The 20,937-nt window shown below is 43.0% G+C and overlaps 1 protein-coding gene across 1 annotated transcript in view; it reads right to left on the reverse strand.

Moving 5' to 3' along the window:
- KIF5C (kinesin family member 5C) overlaps positions 1-20,937 on the reverse strand; it is a 166,294-nt gene that overhangs the window by 62,175 nt on the left and 83,182 nt on the right. The window contains exon 11 of the mRNA XM_049616144.1: positions 9,989-10,137. Within this exon, the coding sequence (XP_049472101.1) occupies positions 9,989-10,137 (149 nt within the window). The remainder of the gene's footprint in view (positions 1-9,988; positions 10,138-20,937) is intronic.

Genomic DNA, 20,937 nt, shown 5'->3' on the forward strand with positions numbered 1-20,937 from the left:
CACAAGCTCCTAACTAATCCAGCTTGCAATGACATCCACAACTTTTTGCATACACTTTCCTTCTGTTGGGGAATATTCTGGGGCTTTACTAGACTCATATTCTATGTAGTGGTTGATTCACAGGGAAACAGACCTCTGAGGTATCCTAATTACCAATTAATTAGGTTACCGTTTCATTAAGAGAAACAGCCAAATCAAGGAACAAATTCACCACTATTGACAAGAACACTGCAGGGCCATAATCCTCTGAATCTGAGTCCCTGAATCTGAAGGAGAAAACCAGGGTAGCCCTGGACCCAGGAGCTCTGACTGACATAGCATAAACACACATCCTACTACCATCCTCTCCCCTAGGAGGTCAGAATTAATTGGCTCATCTGGAGAGTTCAAATAGAATAATTTCTTATGATGTCAAGTAGACCCAAGAAAAAAAGAAGCAGCCAATCCAGAATATCGTGCAGAGACCCTGCATACCACTTCTAAGTTTGCAAAGTAGCACACAGCCCTTCTCGATCTACAGAATGGCCTTTTGTTGAGGCCTTTGGAGGCAGCAATACCAAATCTGACAACTCAAATTGAGGGAAAAAGTGAAGTTCTCAAGCTGGTCAGTGGCCACCCCATTGAGAAAATCACCTTGCAAAGACAGACCGCAGAAAAAGGATTCTATGAAAACCATGTGGCCCAACTGAGTCTCTCAAACATCTTTTTGGAAAGCAAAGCAAAACCAAACATACTTTTCCATCACAGTGTTTACCATCAACTTCACACTCAGTTTGCTACAATCACTGAGTGTCTGCAGTGTTCCAAGCCTCACCCAGTTCTCAGCCCATAAAATGCATCTGGTGGAAAGTCCCCAGGAAAACTGCCCTAAGACAGAAATAACTTCTCCCAAAAAATTTAAAAATAAATAAATAAATGATAAAAGACAGAACTGGATCCCCTAATCGATGGCTTCATGAACAGTATGCATCATGCGTCAAGAAAGCCACCTGAACACTGCACACATTTGCCTCAACATAAACAAAACGCTTTGTGATGGCTTAGCTTTGCTGCTTCAGGTTCCATTATCTCCCTTGATAATTACAAAATGGTAGGAAGACTTTCCTGTCAAAAAAAATTAACATCCAATGATTTCACCAGTCCCATTTGAAGCAAAACCTGGAACAAACAATTCCTTTGCTGAATAGAAACTGAGCCAACCCTTTTTCCTTCTAAAGCTCAACTAGACTGTACTGTACCTGTGCCTTTTTCTAAAATTATTGACCTGAAACAAAACCAGAATATCAGAGTAGCCTTTGAACTGAACCTGAACCAAATCAATATTTCATTCAGTTCCAATTCCTGGTTTAAAACATCCATCAACGACCTCAGTGCACAGACTGGATCTCATCCAATTAAAGGATCTATATTCTCTACAGCCTGCTAAATCCACAGGCTGTCAAAGCAGTACCATATTCTAGTTCCTAAGGACTTTTTTGTTTTGTTTTACTTAAATATATCTTTGTCTAACCATAGATTATATACACAAAAACTCTAAAGCCCTCCTTCACCTCTACCTCCCAATTCTATTCCTTCTCCAGAGAAATTTACCACCAACACTTTGGTAAATCCTTCTCCTATTTGGGTTATGACCGTATCTCAAATTTTTCAGCTCTACCTTCTGAACTTTGTCAACAGGGCATTCCAGTATGGCATAAGTTTAATCTTCCAGCTTAAGCATGATGAAGGTGAATTTCTTAACTGTACTAGACCGGAAATCAGCTAGAATATGATCCTATTATCCTACGCCAACTTGCCCCAAGACAGACGCAAGATACAAACACATCTGGAAGAGACATAGTCCCTGTGTTCTTTGGTTCCACATGGCCGAGAGCCAGTGCCACTATGAGCCTGGGGTGTGCTAAGGAGCCGCCCAGGGCATGTTTTGATCCATCTGAGTGGGTAGGAGCCAGGGATGAACCCCTATAACCTAGCGGCAAGTGACCCTAAAGCAATCACAGCATCACTAAGTACCAGAGTGGTCCAAGAATAGAGCAGTTCAGCAAACAACCAACGCTGCTACGAGGCACCCTGAAAGTAATCAACAAACCTCATTAACATCTCCAGTGTTGTGCTGGGACGCTGAGCCACACTGCACCTTTTAACTGATCTAATTAATCACCAGCCCATTTCCTGCTTAACCTCTTCATCTGCTTTTTGTAAAGGAGAAAAAATAATAATAATGCCTTTGACATGGCATTGTTCTAAAGATTTAATTAAAATAGTATATGTGAAAAAACGCTGAAGGTGTTATGGTTTAAAGTCCATCTCTTATCTCCTCCTCTCCCTAACGAATTGTCAACTCTCCAGGCTTTGCAGATAAATTATTTTCACTTATTCTGAGATTACTGTTCCTGAGGTCTTCACAATACCTTTGTGGCTGTAGCTCAGTTCCAAAAATAAAACACAATGTAGCTACAAAAGTCCCTTTCAGGTTTATTTTTATTATTACTAAAACAATATTTGAAACCTATAGCAGACTTTCTGGTTTGTCTTGAACAATTCTCTGAATCAAAGCATCAACATATCCCCCACAAAGCTACATCTAAACAAGGCGCTCTTCCCAGTTTATATTCCAAAGGTCAGGCAGTCAGGATTATTTTTTGCAGCAGCCGTTCAGGCCGAGAAGAACAAAGCAGCAACACGCAGGAACAAAAGCAGCAGGCATCTGTGGGAGAGCACAGCTCCTGCCTGGAGAGGAACCAAGAGCTGGTTTTCCCAAACACTGCTACCCTTCAAAGGACCGAGAAAATGACTTCCAGAAGTGTCCCTGGTAACTACACTGTCCAGCTCACAAACACGTCTGGGGGTTGTAAATTCCCAACACTATGCGAGACCTGACACTAGGCAATCTGTCTCCATGGCAATCTCACCACGTTAATCGAGAATATTCCCTGCACTGCAGTGGACTGAGTCTCTGGAGAAGCCCCCACGAGGTGATTACGGAACAACTGATTGTAACAGGGCAGACAGCTGCAAACAAACCCTGGAGGAAAAAAAAATGTCCTGAAATCTGGTGGCGGGAGACCGGAAAAGGACCACCAAATGAAGATGAGCATCTTTTTTTATTTTTATTTCCCTTTTTCGCATTAAAAGCAAATTTCTCTTAGTTCATCCCCTGAGGCTTTGTACCTGCTGTCTATAGGGAAAGAGCTTATAATATTGTAAAGCATCGGACTTTTTACAATGAAAACTCCCCCCACTTCCATTAGAATCCTTTCCCTTCTTTAAATAAGCATTCTGGCATTTCCTATTGTCAGATGTAATTACCTGTAAGGACTAAAAAGATTTGTGTGTACACAGGAGCATTCGCTTAGAGCACACCTACAAGGTTTGCAGAGCATTTTAATTATAAAATGAAACCCCCCAAGGGCATAAATCGCATTCCTACAAAAAAGTAAAAATCCATCAATTGCAATAAACAAGAATGACAGACTGATCAAAAATACTCGTTAGGGCTATTAGTTAAAAATTCTAAAACAGGCTTTTTAGTGTTTTGTTTTTTTCAAAAAAAAAAAAAAGAAGAAAACCATTAGACTGCCAGTAATTCATTAAAATTTCACACATGAAATAGCAACGAGCTAGTTATCCTTTTCATAAATTGAGTCCCTAAAGCCTCTGGAGAACATAGAAAGGTAATTGCATTCTCTCTGCAACTCCAGGGGCAGAGATTTGCTGGTCACTCACAGCTTCCGTCAGAAACCACAGCAGATCTGGCAAAGGAGGTGCTCTCTTTTAGTACCAATTAAAGAGGCCCAGTGGCAGACCTAATGGTAGGTAATTTCTATATCAAAGAAACTAAAAGGAAATCTTTAAGTTGCCAGATGGGTAAGAGCAGCTGGCTACAAGATGTCATTATATAAATGTGTGGTTTAAAAAAAAAAAAAAAGTCATTCCTTTATGGGATTATTTTGTACACAAATAGCATCTCTCACCCTAGTTCCTAAAAATATTGTAAGTAGCTTAAGACATTCTCTAATCCCTTCTAGAGTAATTTTATAATAAACTGGTCACACAGGACTCTAGAATCTCTTTACATTCCTGACCTCTTGACTAGCCCACACCATTCTCTTAGCGGGCAGTATTTCTACTCGTGTTTGGCCATGCTCTCAAAAGAAGGAAGAGAGCCTAACAGATGGGATCTCTCAAATGAAACGCTAACCTTTGCTACGGTCAGGAGTCCGGGGGGGGGGGGGGGGACAGCATCTTCGACATCTCCACTGCTAAAAGAGCAAACTGTATCCCAGCTACGGAGGCCACGCAGTCCCACAAAGCCCCAGATCAGACTCCACGTTACAGATTTAGCCAGTTAGGAAACCAAGCCTGCTGGCCTGGCAGGTTTTAAATTTGGAAAACAAATCTGTTCTAGAGATTGCCGATTTTTCCACGCCTTCCCAGGCTGTGATGAAATAATTTCTTTGCATGACTTCAGCAGATGGGGTAAATCTACATCCATTCTGTTACTTAATATTATATTTAATCATTCAAGAGACACGGCAGAGGTGTCCTACTCTCTGTCGGGTCATTTCCCTGCACCCCCGACACCTGGATTTTCAGGGCCTCCTTTTCTGGCTTAAGCCCTTGTAAAATGTGACCGCTTTTTATTTTTTTTTTATTTTTTTATTTTATTTTATTTTTTTTTTTAATTTTTTTTTCAACGTTTTAATTTATTTTTGGGACAGAGAGAGACAGAGCATGAACGGGGGAGGGGCAGAGAGAGAGGGAGACACAGAATCGGAAGCAGGCTCCAGGCTCCGAGCCATCAGCCCAGAGCCTGACGCGGGGCTCGAACTCACGGACCGCGAGATCGTGACCTGGCTGAAGTCGGACGCTTAACCGACTGCGCCACCCAGGCGCCCCGTGACCGCTTTTTAAAGGGCAAGATTGAAAGAAGTATCAGAAAAGAAGGCATGTGTAAAGACTGACCCCGTAGCAATGGGGGGATCTGTGCGTGGATCTGTGTGCCCATCCCCCTTCTGAGGGTCACAGCCCTGGGCTTTCAGCCCTCTCTTCCCATCCTCCCCATTAAGAATCTTCTGGATGGACTGGAAGATGGCTGCAGGGTGAACTGGGAGCCATAATTCACTCTGAATCCAACTCTCTAAGTCTATCCCCATTTATAGGGTTGTTCAAGTCTTTTCCATGCATATGATGAACAAACAACAGAACTGGAAAAAAAACAATCCTGCTTCTGGCAACTGCCCACTCCATCTATCTGTCCTTAAGCAAGTAGGCTGAACAAAATTCCTGAGGCTGAAACTGTCAGCAGAACTTCCAGATTCAAAGGACTGTCAATCGATTTCAGCCCACAAGATGTCACTAGCAGATCGTAGCGGACAGGTGTTTTCCAGTCACTGAACGCCCATTCTCATTTCAGAACCGCAACTTCCTTGTGAAGAATTACATCTTCCAGTGCAGGCAGGTTTGCTCAGAAGACACAGGCCTGAGAAGCAGAGGGCCCTGGCCTTCCTCAACCAAAGCACACCACCCCCCACAGTATCCCCCTTCTCTCTCCCAGGGCGTCTGGGTCTCAACCATATAATTCGAGGAAGGAGGAAAATACTCAAGAGGGGAGTCATGCCAGGTGTGGCCCCTTAAGAGCTCTGTTGCCTGCGTCTCTGGAGGAGCCCCAGCTTTGCCAGGTGAGCCTGGTTCCTCGGCTGTTCTTTGGTTCTGGGAGTCACCCACAGACTTCTAATGCTTTCCTGTTTTGTTTAAGCTAAGCAGGGTCATTCCTGTCCCCTGCAACCCAAAGAGCCTGGCACTGTGAGGAATGGAGTGGCTCCCCTTATGCCTTCTTTGTAAAAACAGGGCGTGGCCTCCCCTTTGGCCAGCACCCGCAGGCCCTGAGCCACCTGGCCTTAATGCCAATGGCAGAAATTAATTAAGGCTGGGTGTAGTTGCACACATTAGGAATCCCAGGCCATCTTCTGAGAATCAACGTTCTACTCTGTCCAGAGGAGGAAACTGCTAGGCTCTCATTCTAAAGTAGCCCGTTAAGCTACAAGGAGCTGAAAACTGAAAACTTGTACCAGCGAGGGTCTGGGGGAGAACTTGCCTATAGGCAAGTAACAGGATCGTATTTCACAACTTCGAAGGACTTCAGCGGGGAATGCTCTCTCCTGTGGTACAGTCCCATTCCAGCCAACTGTAGCAACTTCTTCACTCTACATGGTTTGCCATCGAGACATCGTGTTATTTTACCTTTCCTACTCCTTTGTAGTCCTCCCTCATTCTGTAGAACAGCAAAAAAGGAAAAGCGGAGGCGTGGGTACACACGCACAATTTTTCTCTGCTATATTCCCTCTCTCCTGCTCTCCCACAGCTGGAGTAGAGCAGCCAAACTTTTCAAATTATAAACACACCATGCAAGGATGGAAAGCTCTTTCCCAGCGGAGAATGCATACAATGGACAATGCTGCTTTAATGCGTTCAGCCCACAAGTGGCTGACTCCTAGAGTTTAGAGCCAATGTGTGTGTCAAATTTCAAAAGAAAGTTGGAAATATCCTGCCACTTGGATTTTAGTGGGGGGCGCCACCTCTGCTCTCCTTCACCTCTCAAAATCCCAGCTCTCCAGTTGGCACAAACCAGCCATGCTCTCAGGACTAGGAGGAATTAGGTCTGGTGCACGGGACACTGCTGAGAAGCTTCCAGTCCCTTCTTTCCTGGGGTGACATTTGTCACACTCCTCTGGCCCAAACACAAATCACTAGGGCTATGTACAGGCTCCATAGACAACAGAGAGACAATGAACTCAGCACTCAACTGCCCTACATTCAGATCCCTGCTCTGTCAGTGACTGAGTCACCTTGGGCACATCTTCTAGCCTGTCAAAACCTCAAGGGCTGCCTGCGGATTACACGGCCAGCCTAGGAACATCACAAAAAGCCAGGGCCGTTTTGTCGTATATGTGACATGGAGTTAATCCTTGAGATAATCCTTCAACTCACAGCTGGTCAAAGGACAGCTCCATGATGCCTCTATCTGCCTCCGTCCTGCCTGAAATCTGTATCACTGAAGATGGATCTCCACACTTGAAAACTTCTGCTTTCAGAAAAATTACCTTTAAAATGCAGATGTGCAGAGGTTAGCTTGCGAGAACAGGAGAGCTCTGCAGATCCCCCTTCTCCATCACATTCATTCAGTGATTACATGGCAGTGGTGGAGGGGGGTCCCTCTCAAGACTTTCTCCCTCTCCTCTTCCCTGCCCTCTCTCTATAGGGGACCTCACCCCTACCTATGCCTTCAGGCACTTCCTAAAGCTCAACTCTCACATTTCTTTCCCTAGCTCAGCCAGAGCCTCTGAGCTCTAAACCTCTGGACCTAACTTATTTGACATTTGCACTTGGATTATGCCACAGGTACCTGAAACTCCCTTCCTCACCTCCCTGGTCTCCAGTCTGGTTCTTCTCTGGTGTTTCTTGTTTAGATGAATGGTTCCACCCTCCATCTAACTCGGCAAGCCAGAAAACTTGGCACTCTGCCTTCCCATGGCCAGCTCCTCCCCAAGATCTGCTAATTTCACCTCCTAAATACCTCTCTCATCCAGCCATGCCTCTCCCTTTCCATCTCCACATCTCTCAGTTCAACTACGCAGCCTCATCCCTGGAAGACCATCCTTGTTCCTGGCCCTCCTCCCACCCTCTCTACTCAATTCTCCAGCACAACCAATGGAGCTTTGAAAATGCAGATCTTATCATATGATCTTCAGTTTAATATCCTCGAAGGGCTTCTCACTGCTTCCCACATAATGACCAAAATCCTGAGCAAAGACTATTCAGCCCTGCAGAAGACAGGCCTGCCTACCCCTCCCGTCCAGCTCGGGCCAGTAGTGCCTCACCCCGGCTCGCCACACTGGCCTTCCTGCTGCCTCCCCACTTCAGGGAGCCCCTCAGGGATGTTGTAAATGCGGCTCCCTCCACCCTGACCCCCACTTCTGCCTTGGCGCTTCTAACTGCTCTGTTTCTCTCAGATCTTATTCCCTAGGTCGCTTACCGAGGGAGACCTGCACTGACTCCCAAGTCAAGATCTGGGCCCCTGTTATAATACCTTTTAGTACCTTATGCTTTCTTTTAGGTATGCAGCATAGACATGTTTATTGATTGTGGCTGAAGTCTGCCTTCCCCATCAGACTGTAAGCTCCGTAAGGGCGCAGACCATGACTGACAGCTCACCCTTTCCACTCCGGCGCTGGATTAAACATGTTTATGTGATACGTTTATGGAAGTCTATCATGTGCCAGAAACCATACGTGAGTTTCCCCCAATTATGTACTTAAGGACTTATATAGGATCTCACCCTGCAGGCCAAGGAAAACAGTGTATTTCTAGGTAGATCTGCAAGGTGGGTGGAGCAGGACAAAAATTAAAATGACACCAAGTGAAAAGTCCAAAAGCAAGGTGAGAGTGCCCAGGCAACAAGGGGAGTTAGGCAAACTGGGCGGCAGACTGCCCCCAGAGGACAGAACTGGTTGAGGGATCGAGAACTGCAGGGTGAGAGCCTGGCAGGTGCCAGGAGGGAGCAGAAAAAAAACAAGGCTAGCTGTCCACTCCACAGTGTTCCAAGGCCAGTCTCCCTCTCTTTACCAAAAGGCTTTACTGAATGTTCCAGTTGCCCAGCAGAGAACTGACCCGAGAGGATCCCAGAAATAGAACAAAACCTCATACAGCCACTCCCTGCCTTGCCAACCATCCCTCCTCACTCTCCTACTCCTGCCAAACTGCAAGGAAGCATGCACCGGCCCCAGGTGCTGAATTATTCAATTATTCTAGCAGCTTTCAAAACACGTGTGCAGCTAGAAAATCTCCCAAAAAGCATCGTGTTATTTAGGCTACTAGGTCACTTCTTGAACCTCTCTTGGATCCTGGTTTGCCTCACAATTGTTTTTCAATCAAATAGTAGGTCATTGACACCCCACCTTCCTAGCAAAACACAGTGGCAAACATGGACTCACAAGACGGTCTGCCACTAACTGTGCAGTTACAGTCACAAACTGGCGGGTCCCATCCCGATCCTGCCTAGCGGCTCCTACGCTCACCCAAGAGACTGAAGTCGGCTGCAGCACCTCAAATACGTAGTGGACACAGCAGCAAGAATCTGAATCTCCAGCTATCCACTGTGCCCTGACACACACACACACACACACACACACACACACACACACCAACCTGCCTATTTCAGTTAAAGTAAAAATAAAAATAAATTAAAAAATAGAAAGACTTCTACCTTCTAACTTCATCACAATGCTAAAATTTCTGAAATAATCTGCCCGCACTTGGATCTGGAAACCCCTCTTCAACGCCTCACCCACAACCCACCCACCCAGTGCATGTCAGCTCTCTGAGATATTTTCTTCGAGTAGAACAAACCAAAGAGAATGTTTTTTGGGGAAAAAGAAAAAAAGCTAGTCACGAAACAAGCCTGTAAGACTCCATTTTAGCACAGAGCTTCTTCAAGAGCCCTCTATTTCTGTCTCTGAAGAAGCCAGAGCATGATCAGTTGGGCCCAGAAAAAAAAATGCAAATATTTGCCAGAGGGGACTTTTAACCCCAAATCAATTATAAAACTCACATATGAGAGAAGGACATTGTTCATTTAATCAAAAGCAATCTGAGCCACAACATCTCGGGCACTGCCCTCTAAACCTCAAACATGGCTACAGGAGGGAAGCACAATAATCAGATAGGGGAGCATCTCATTGAAAATAGATTAAGGCAACTTTGCAAATAGTCACTTGCCCACAGTAAGCATGCATGTGAGCCGAGTGACGGGGCCGGGTGGGGAGCTATGCCAGGCAATGAGAAAACGTTACTCATTCCACAGGTTGTTGCAAGGCAGGACCAAGTTCCACCCTCATCCCGTCCTTCCCAAGTGTCCCAGGAGGCCAGCTGTCCTAGGAAAAGGAAAACACACATCCGTGCCTCTTTCTTCCTCTCCGTTCTTCCTTACCGTTTCTCCATCTGTTTAGCTCCATCTCCAGATGCTGGATAACATTCTTGAGAGTCTTGTTTTTCTCTTTCTCTTTTTCATATTTCTTCTTCCATTCTTCCGCTGTCAGTTCCAGGTTCACGGAGACTGTATTCTTGATGGTCTTAGCCCTGAGGTCAAAAGCATAAGGGAAAAAATTCTGAGGGTAGCTATTAGCATCAACTAAATCATGAATACAATTAAGCCTCAAATGCTTTCACATTAGAAGGCTGGGACTGGGGTAGCAGAAGGGGTCCTGGGACCTATCACCCTCCTAACTGCCCCGAAGGTTCCAAACTCACCATTTCCTTTTCTCCTTTACCTCCTGCCAGCCTAAATCCCATGGACTTTCATTTGAATTGTCTCCCAGGGCCATCACTCCCTGTTCTATGTTCTCAGCCCTGACTTATGGTGATAGTCTTTCTCAAGCATTCAGCAGTCTCCTCTAAGCATCTGGCACACCCCTGCCAGGTCCGTCTTCTTATGTAAGAGTTTCCTTTCTATCCTAACATTTACTAACATTTATGAAACACTGGGGTTTGTCAAGACAATGGAGACAAAGTCTGTGGCCTCGTAGGGCATACAGTTTTCTCACATCAACGATACACAGACTGAAATAGTGCAATCAGATGTTTCTCTTATATTTGGTACCTACAATCAACCTCAGTGTGTTGAACACATGCCAACACGTGTTTCCCGGGACAGGTGGGTCACTTAGCCACTTTTGGCCAGCGAGGTAAAACCAAGGCTCCCCGCTGAGCACAGGCCCCTGTCACAGGCGATTGTCACCATGTAAGAGTGGAGGGCCCCTGTTCTCAGTCCATCCCATTGTTCAGGGAAAGTCAGAGGTTGATAATTTTATTTGTATCTCCTAGTTTAAGACAATTTTGAAAAATAATGTGTGAGGCAAATAAATATGTCTAAGGGCCACCATCTGTTCATTTCTAGTATGAGACATGCAGTGAATTTCTAGGGCATATGACTGGGGAATGTGACCCCACACTGGATGTCTGGACAGTTACTCAAGGGAAACTTGATGAGAGCAAAGTCAGGACAGCTCTGGCTGATACTATAAACGACACGATTCACCCAGCTTTGTACAGAAATGAACACACAAGCAGATGTGTCCGACTGAAATGTAAATTGACCACAGCAGGATCCCGCTTACTCTTTACTTCTTAAGAAGGCAAAAACTTCATTCAAAAATGTGATATTCTGTTTTATTTGCTATTCACTTTTCCAGTTTAAACTCCCACAAGTTCTTGTACTGTCATACTTGCCAGCATTATCTGATGTGTGATTCAGGTTAATTACTGTTGTCATGAAATGCCATTTTGGACATGATTTCTAATTCAGTGAAAGAAATTCACCAGCCCGCACCAGGGCTACAGATGTCACTCCAAAAATTAATTCCTAAAGCAGACAACTAAATAACCCAACTGTCAAAAGAGGAGTTAAATGATTTCAGTGTAAGACTCCGCTTAAGAATTAGTAAAGTTCTCCCTCGTTCATTGCAGCTTGAGGCTGCTGTCCCCAGAAGTGCTTCAACTCCAATTTTTCACATAGCGGCAATTTCATTACTAGTGTCAGTCTATGCCAGCTTGACACTCTCACCTCACCTTCTAACATCCTCAGCCGGCAGTGTGGATGCTTCTCCGTGCAAACACGGACACTGCAGCGTGCATTATCAACTCAGTAAGTCAAAAAGTGAAAAATGACCTATGGCTAAAATGCTTGTGGGCATTTAAGGGTACACTTTGAGGCTACTGGTCTCACTTTTTAAATCATAAAGAGTCTCTTGATGATTTGCAGTGATACCAGAAAGAGTAGGAGAGAGCCTTCCTGCTATACTCAGGCAAGTTTAGCCAGAAGTACACTATGGTGAGCAGACCCAGCAAGGTTATCACTGGTGTAACTAATCCTCATTCTCAAATTCCTTTAAGCTGTCCAGAAAATTCTTCTTCTTCCACTTTCATACTAATCAAGGTACTGGCAGGAAACAGATGGCCCGTTCTATTGCATAATTTGGGAATTTGCCAAAGGTATGAGAAGGGTGTTGGGAAGTAGCAATGAACAATGTGTACCCCAAACCAGTGGTGGGGAACCATCACCACCGAGGCAGGGAACTCTAAGAAGGTGGTTGGCCACTGGCATCTGTTAACAGCCTTTAATCTGAGGACACAGCCGACCCAAAGTGACCCTGCAGGGGAAGAGCCAAAAAACCAATACCCTGATCTCACTTTCTTCTCTTCTGATAACCTGCCCATGTTTCTTCCCATTGGCAGAACCCAATGTGAAGTCAGAGGCAAAGACAGCCCATTGCAGTTGTCCAAACAGGTCGCTGTCCCAGGGCCCAGAGCAGGGCACAAATGGTACAGAAATGACCCACAGGAGCATTGGGAAGATATAAATCCCAGCTCTCATTTGGAACTCTTAACAATGGTGGGAAACCCTGTCTCATGCGACTGCCCTAGACTTCATTTCATTCCAAACGGAACAGTGGCATCCCAAATGCCTTTCCATCCACTAAAGCTAGAATTTGAAGAAATCAGCCAACATTGACTGGATAAGATGCCAATCCTTCCCAGAATTGTTCTATAGCTTTTAAATAATCTCAAATAAAATCCCAGGAGGCTTGCATATGTGTTTAGAAATCAACAACCTGATTCTAAGATTTACAAAGAAACGCAAAAAAGCTAAGAATAGCAAAGACAATTTTGAAAAATGAAGTTAAAGAGTAGAATATCAGCACTTATTATACAGCCACAGTAATTAACAGAGACTGAATAGTCCAGAAACTTTAGAAAAGAAACAGAATGGATCATCCAGAAACAGATACTAGCCTACAATACAAGGTCATCTGATTTACAACAAGGTGCCCATACAGCACAAAGGGAAAGGATGGTCCTTTCAGTACATGGTGCTGGAGGAAGGGGGTGTGTGTGTGACCTTTATCCACTCTCCCAATACCATATAAAAAGTCTATTCCAGATAAATCATACACATAAATGTGAAAGGTAAAATAATAAAGCCTCTAGAAGAAAACAGGAGAATATCTTTAAGACCTGTGGTAGGTAAAGATTTCTCAATAGGACATAAAAGTAATTTGACTTAATTAAAATTTAAAAACTCCCCTTCATTAAAAGTCACCATCTGAAGACTTAAAACATAAGCTACAAAGTGGGAGATGATATATGCAATACATATATCTGATAAAAGACTTAACCCAAAATAACCCCTACAAATCAATAATAAAAAAGCAGACAACTAGTGTAAAAACTGGGCAAAGATTTGAAAAGGCACTTCACAAAAGAAGTGTCAATAAGTATTCTCAAAAAGGACACCTAACATGGTTAGCCATCAGGGAAATGTAAAATAAAATAATAAGATATCTTCTCACGCCTAACAAAATGGCTAGAAATTTTTAACTGATAATACCAAGTGTTGGTGAGAATGTACAGAGACTACAACACTCAGGTGCTACTAGAGGAAGTATAAATTATTCCAGGCATCTTGGAAAAGTCTTTGTTCTATCTGCTAATGCTGAATATCTCATATCTATGAGTTAGCAATTCTACTCCTAGATACATAACCAACAGAAATGAGGACAAATATTTACCTAATGACATGACAAACAATGTCATAGTAACTTCACTTATAATATAAATGAAAACAGTCTAAATATCCATCAACAGTAGAATGGATACAATATATGCTATATTCATGCAATGAAATACAATATAACTAGGAAAAATGAAACTACTACTATACTTAACAATGTAGTGAATTTCAAAGCTATAATGTTATATAAAAGAAGCCAGACACAAAACAGTAGTGTATGTCATTATTTATACAACGTTCAAAGACAGGCACTAGTAATTGATGTTGACAGAAGTCAGGATGACACCCTTGACAGCTGGGTATTAACCAGAAGGGTATAAGAAAAAGGCTTCTAGGATACTGGGTGATGGTTCTATGTGTACATATATTTGTAAAACTTTACTGAGTTGCATACTTGAATTTATGCATTCTATTGTATGTATGTTACAGTCAACAAAAAAAGTTAAAAATAAAGTGACATAGAAAGAAATCAAGTCAGATATAACGATTTCTAGATCATGGAATAAACTAGAGTCGCTAAGAGGGATACCTGAATCTCTGTGCCTGGAATTATTTCTTTCAAACAGAACAAACATTCTACCTAAGATGTTGAAACCAACCTCACAAAATGGAATAAAGAGTGTCTCAGTCTCTCAGTCCCATGAGAGAACCAGAGTAAAAAGACAATGAACACTTTTACTTTTTACCACGAACTTCAGGAGAATTTACACAAAGAGGAGCCTAATCATTAGCTCCTATCTAATTTGGCCGTTCACAATTCCCTTTCCCCTGTGTGGATGTTTAGCTCATTGCCAGCAGGGTGGGTTGGATAGTGGTCTACTGGTTTTTTGCCTTGTCCACTTTAGAGCACATGCAAGTGTCTTCCAACTTTCACATTCTTTGCTCTTTTATTTTGGTTTTCCATATACTTGCGAGCTATAATCACACTAACCAACAATATCTGGGCTCTGTTCAAATATAGTGAATCAACATGGATCCTGAGCACTCAAGGACTGTGTTATAGACACAAGTCAGGGACTTGTGAGTACATATACATGTGCATTTACTCTTCAACCTGGTTTCTGAAAGAATTTTAAATAGCTTACAAGGAAACATAAAATCAACAGGACAGCGGACAGTGAGAAACGCTCTTAAGGCAGTTTTTACGATTTTGCCTAGCTAAAGCTACATAGCAATAGTGGTACCACCCAGCCCCACAGTTCTGGGAGTTTATCTCCGTGATATAGGAAAACAAGCCAGTAATCTGCAGGAGACTTACTCTAGCGATGAATATACTGCTCATTTATCATCCTTATAGGTCAATCTCACCGTAACAACATTTGGTGAATCCCGATGTGATCTGATCACTCACAAAGGAGCAGAGAAGTATCTTGAGTCTTCATTTCCAAAGACCTTCAAGGTCTTTCCACCAGAGCCCCCAAACTGTATACAGAAATGAAAGCCTATTCCACAAGTTATATCCATAGCAGACACTGAGCAAAATCCTAACCAAAGGCTACTTAGGGGGACACCTTAATTAACCTCAGATATATATCCCAAAAGCAAAACCCATTCAGCACAAATGAGCCAAATCTTGAGGGTGCAGTTATCAGGTATCTGTTTAGCAGTCTTTCTTTGTTTTTGCTTGCTTTGGAGAGTCAAGCACTACTTAAATAATACATAATCCAGACTTGCCCCAGATATAATACTTCCTTTCCCCACAGGAAGGGAACAGGATCCAGTTTTTAAAAGATCTTAATGCTAATGAATGTTAGCCACCTTTGAAGAAAGCAGACCAAGCACAGCAAAGAGCAGAGGCCACAGCACGTCTTCCACCTAGATGCCCAAAGGGAGACAGTCAGATAAGGATTCTTTTAGACATACTCCCCTGAGGAGCGGAAGGAAGACCCTGCCCCCGTGTCCTTGAGCATTCTATTTCCTGCCCAGCACCTCCAGGTCCCTCTGTCACTGAATTTGCAGCTTACATGTTCAGAAGCACACATCCAGGCATCTAGGACTGCTGACCATGTCCATCTCTACCCTCTCAGTTAACCCCATGGGTGAAAAAACTCTCTAGGCATTCTCACAGTTTGGCCCTGAATCAAGCCCTTGTTGAAGAGGAGAGTCATAGAGCTACTTGGTTCGCATCACTCTGCCTGATAAATCTCATCCCTACCCAATTCCTCAATAACTGCCTATACTTGTACTTTCTGGCCATAGTGAGTTCTGAATGATATACCCGCTACATATCACTGGAATTTCTTCTCATTACTTTGGCCCCTCTGGAAGAGCCAGAAAGATGTTTGTTCTTGGCCTCTTCCTACCTCTTGGTTTCAGCATTTTCCTTCCCTCTCCAGGTGTTTAGGATCGTACTGACATTTGAAAAAGGAGCTCCATACAACCACACACCTTCAATGCACAGATTATCTCTGTAATGTGTGGGGTGGGAGGAGGTAGCCCAGCATCCTTCCCTGTCAGTAAGGGTTCTCCAGAGAGACAGAACCAATGGCACAGATATAGGTACATAAATGATGAACAGATATCCATCCATATATATATCCATCCATATATATATATATATATATATATATATATACACACACACACACACACACATATATATACCCACCCATATATATATATACACACACACACATATATATCCATATATATATGGATATATATCCACATATATATCCATATATATCCATCCATATATATACACATACATATATATCCATATATATATATATATCTCCATCTCTATATCCATTCATATATATATCACCCATATATATATATCCATACATACATATATCCATATATATATATGTCTATATATATATATATATATATATATATATAATCTCCATATGGATATAGTATACATATATAGTATATATGTATAAGATATACCTTAGATTTCTGTATTTATTACATGATTGCAGAGACTGGAAAGTCCTGGACAGGCTGGCAGGGTTGAAACTCAGAGAAGGATTGATGGTGCAGTCTTGAGGCAGAATTTCTTCTTTGAGAAACCTCAGTTTTTGCCCTTAAGGTCTCCAACTGATGAGGCCCACCCATATTATGGATAGTAATGTGCTTTACTTCAAGTCAACTGATGGTAGATGTTAACCACATCTACAAAATACCTTCATAGCAACACCTAGATTAGTGTTTGGTTAAATAATTGAGGACTACAGCCTAGCCATGCTGACACATAAAATCATAACACCTTCTTTTGTGCTCAGAGTCCTAGTTTCCTCATGAAACACCTAACCTTCTTCTGAAAAAATGACAGATGCAAAGCACCTTCCCATTTCCTGGTGAGGCCATTACCTTGCTCCTGAGTGGGGGATATAGGGAAGGAAAAATTAAAAGCTCCAAATTTTGTGTCTTTTGAAAAGCTCCAGTCTCCCGAGAAACATTGAGGAATTAGTGATTTGGATAAGGATTTGGCATCTGGTTAAACTTCTGTCACCCACAGTATACCTCCCTCCAAAAATCAGCCTTATTGGTGTTCTAGCAACAGACATGCCAACTGGGAGTGATCTGAGTCTTTTTCCATTTTATGTTAACAGTATAGCCACGGGTCTCCCTTCACCAAAGTGTCCACTCTTACCCTTGCAGATAATTTGTTATCATGCTCTAGTGACATGAATTTAGCATGTACAGCACTCAGGACCAATGCAGCTGTCACGAAACTGGGCAAGAGGTGGCACAATTTGGAAAAAAAAAAAGTACACAGTATAAAAAGAAGAAATTACTTTCCCTAAATTATCAACTCTCCTTCCACATTCAACATACGAATAAAGCCTTTGAATTATTCATGCTACATCAATCAAAAGTCTTAGTGCCAAAGATGTGCTGATTCAGGCTTTCTCCAAACTGATTGGCCTGCCCCTTGGAGGCTTTACTACCCCAAATCAAGGTACGTTAAATAGGCTTCCGAGATAATTGGGTGATTCAAGTTCATACTTCTAAAACTGACAACAATCCTTTTCGAATAGTGCAATGAAAGTTCTTTGGAAGAGTAATTAAAGACTAAAAAATAAAATGCTGGAAGCTAAAAGAAAAAAAATCAATGAAAGTGCTCTAATTTGAGTATCTTTTCTCCCTCAAAAGCCGGAAGTGTTCTGCTTTCCCACAGTCCAGCTTTTTGACTCTGGGCTGCCTGGAAATTCAAGTGTTCCCTCTCAGATTAAAAGCTCTCTGAGAACACAGAAAATGGCTTCTGCTTCTTTTCTAGCACAATGCTGGACACTCAGAGACTAACGGGCACAGGCCTGACCAACTAGAAGAGGCAGCATTCACCACCAAAACCAAGAAACAGAAAATGTGCATTTTTTCCCTTTTAATTCCAGTACCCAATCGAGAATCCTAAAGAGCGCTGACTTGGTAGGCTGCCCTCAGGCATTTGTAGACTCTATCATGTTTCTACTGCTTCAAAGGACATACTATTGTTTTATTCAGGGCATCAATACGATAAAATCGCCTAGCAACAAATATGGAGTTTCTTCATGTCCTTGAAAGAACCACATAGGAATAATGAAGGAACCTTGTACAGCCCCAAGGTTTGACCACCCCTGCAACAGGAGTATAATGAACACTCGTTACACTGAATTTGAGATGTGCCCAGCAGTCTTTTCTGAGTTCAAAGTGCTTAATCTCATTAGCTATCAGATACCATGTCTAATCCGATGTTCAGACTCGTGTCTGCTGTGTAATTGGGTTCAATGCGTATATTTAACAATAAAGCAGGTATTGGCCCCATAGAGAACTTAGATGTCCTTGAAGAATCCATTAGCTCAGGGATCGAGGGAGAGGAACAAAAGCTCACACCTTTCTAATTACAGGCTGGGAAACAAACCAGATGTAAATCTAACCAAACTTCGGGACATAACGGTGTCATAGTTCAGCACCTGTCCTAATGTTCTAAGGAATCCTACACAATAAGCATTTGATTCATCCGTTCATTCATTCAATAAGCATTTACTTAATGACACTCTATTGTGTACTAGTTGTGCTGGCTGCTTGTTGGGACAACTGACGCTGACGATAAACCCAGTCCCTGCCCTCATGGAGCCCAGTGTCCATATGACTCTCATAAAAGATGGCAGACCAACCTATTCCAGTTGAAAAGATAACTGACACTTTATTTTTATTTCCTGGAGTCCCAAATTAGCATTAGTATTTCTTTAGTCTTTCATTCCAGAAACTTAATTCTAACTCTACCTCACTCAGTCTAGCCTCTTCTATCCCCAGATGTCCCATATATTCCGTTTCATTCAGGGCAGCCCCATCCATTTTTTTGACTTTCCCAGACTGAACACCTTTGAAGTTGGAGGAAAACAAAAACCTACAATCACTGAACACCTATTACATGCCAGCCACCGTTGTGCTAGGTAAAAACTGAAGCAACTCATTAATCCTCCCAACAATTCTCAGAGGAAGGCGTTATAACATTTCTCCCTACAGACGAAGACAGAGTCTCAGAGAGAAGTAAACAAGAGAGGAATGTATCAGCAGCAGAACTTGGCTTCAAAATGGAGTTAATGACCCAGAAGCCTGTCCTCATCGAGGGTCCTGATCAAGCAGCCTGCATATAAGAGGCCGTGGGTCAAGGGGAGCTTGAGTGGCTCAGTCAGTTAACGTCCAGCTTCGGCTCAGGTCATGATCTTGTGGTTTATGAGTTCGAGCCCCAGCTATCAGCTGATAGCTCAGAGCCTGGAGCGTGCTTCAGATTCTGCGTCTCCCTCTCTCTCTGGCCCTTCCCCACTTGTGCTCTGTCTCTGTCTCTCTCAAAAATAAATAAACATTAAAAAATTTTTTTAAAAGAGGCTGTGTGTCAAACACTACAGTCCCCATCCTATGTCATCCAGTCATTTAGTGGCTATGTGGACTCAGGCACAGCACCTAACAGCTTTGAGTCTAAGCCCCAACGTCATCCTTTGTACACAGGTGAGGTCAGGCCCACCTGATAGATCTGCCACACAGATTTGACATTCCTGGCACATGCTGAGCCCTAAAAAAACTGCCAGCAATAATGACGATGCTGACAATTGCCTCATGAAAATCAGAAGAAAGGATAATCGTTTGGACTTATACCAAGACTCTTCCTATAGACAGCTGCAAATGCCCACTCACAACAGCAACCCTGAGACAGATACCTGTGCTCTAGGACAACGTTGGCTTGCAATGATTCAGATTATTTTTTGCTTTGCAAGTGAGAAACTTTTATTAAAGAGATATTTCCTCCATAAAAGCATTTGGTGCTGGTTTGCTCAAACATGTCTTCAGACAAAAATGTTAAAGCTTAAGATGAAGAGACCAGGAGAGACAGGACAGGCAGGATGATCACCGTGGTAGTCTGTTTCCCACACACTTATACTGGTTTATAAGTATCCCGTGACCCTTGAGAAAAGTAGGCGCTATCCTACTGCAATCCACTGACCTAAGCATTTGAATAATCAAGGGAGTAATATGAGAAGTAAAGGACCCAAATCCAGTTTAAAAGACAGATTAGTTCTACAACACTTTGATGTAATTATTATTTATTTAGATATCCCACAGGTGCCATGACTATGTAATTCTATGTTCTGTTGTGGGATCAGGAAATGACTGGGGTTTAATGCAGTTTAAACAAGTCGTAACAATTTCCCGTGCAGAATGCCCACCCCCATCTGTCCTTTCTCCAGGCATCTTAATCTATGTCTCAGGCATAACCATACATCACGCTCCCGGGAGGAAGGTAAGGGGAGAGCTCTGTGCATCCATTCAAATAAGGCAGCTAAAGCTCAAAGAGAACTAGTGACTTGTCTGAAGATTGCAAAGCTGTTCAGGATGGAAGGGCACAACGGCACAAGAAACCACATGTTGAACTGATGCTGAGGGACCACGGCTGAAGGAGGTGGGCCCTGGGCTGTGGGGAGGGCTGGGCAGGAAGGGCAGGAGGGCACGCCCTAACTCACACGTGGGAATGTTGTCTCGGGATTAGCATGCTGCCCTGCTGCCCAACTGTTAGTTCTCAGAGATCCAGGGATTCTATTTGGACATTTTTGAAGGCAGGAAGATAGCAGCCACCTTCCTACTCCCAGGGTTAGTATGAGGATTTCTTTAGTCCCTTTTTATATTGATGCAACTACTCTACAGTCATCCAAGTTTCTGGTTCTATTAACTCCGCGGTGGATCCCAAATACTGGAGTTAAAGGTAGTTATCAGTCTGGAGCTGTACACACTTAAAATCCTGTGAACCTGTGAGACTTAATTCCATACAGAACAAAAGCAGCACCCCACTGAATTACGAGCAATCGCATCTATAACAAGTCTGA

The sequence above is a fragment of the Panthera uncia genome (assembly GCF_023721935.1).
Source record: "Panthera uncia isolate 11264 chromosome C1 unlocalized genomic scaffold, Puncia_PCG_1.0 HiC_scaffold_3, whole genome shotgun sequence".
Classification (NCBI taxonomy): domain Eukaryota; kingdom Metazoa; phylum Chordata; class Mammalia; order Carnivora; family Felidae; genus Panthera; species Panthera uncia.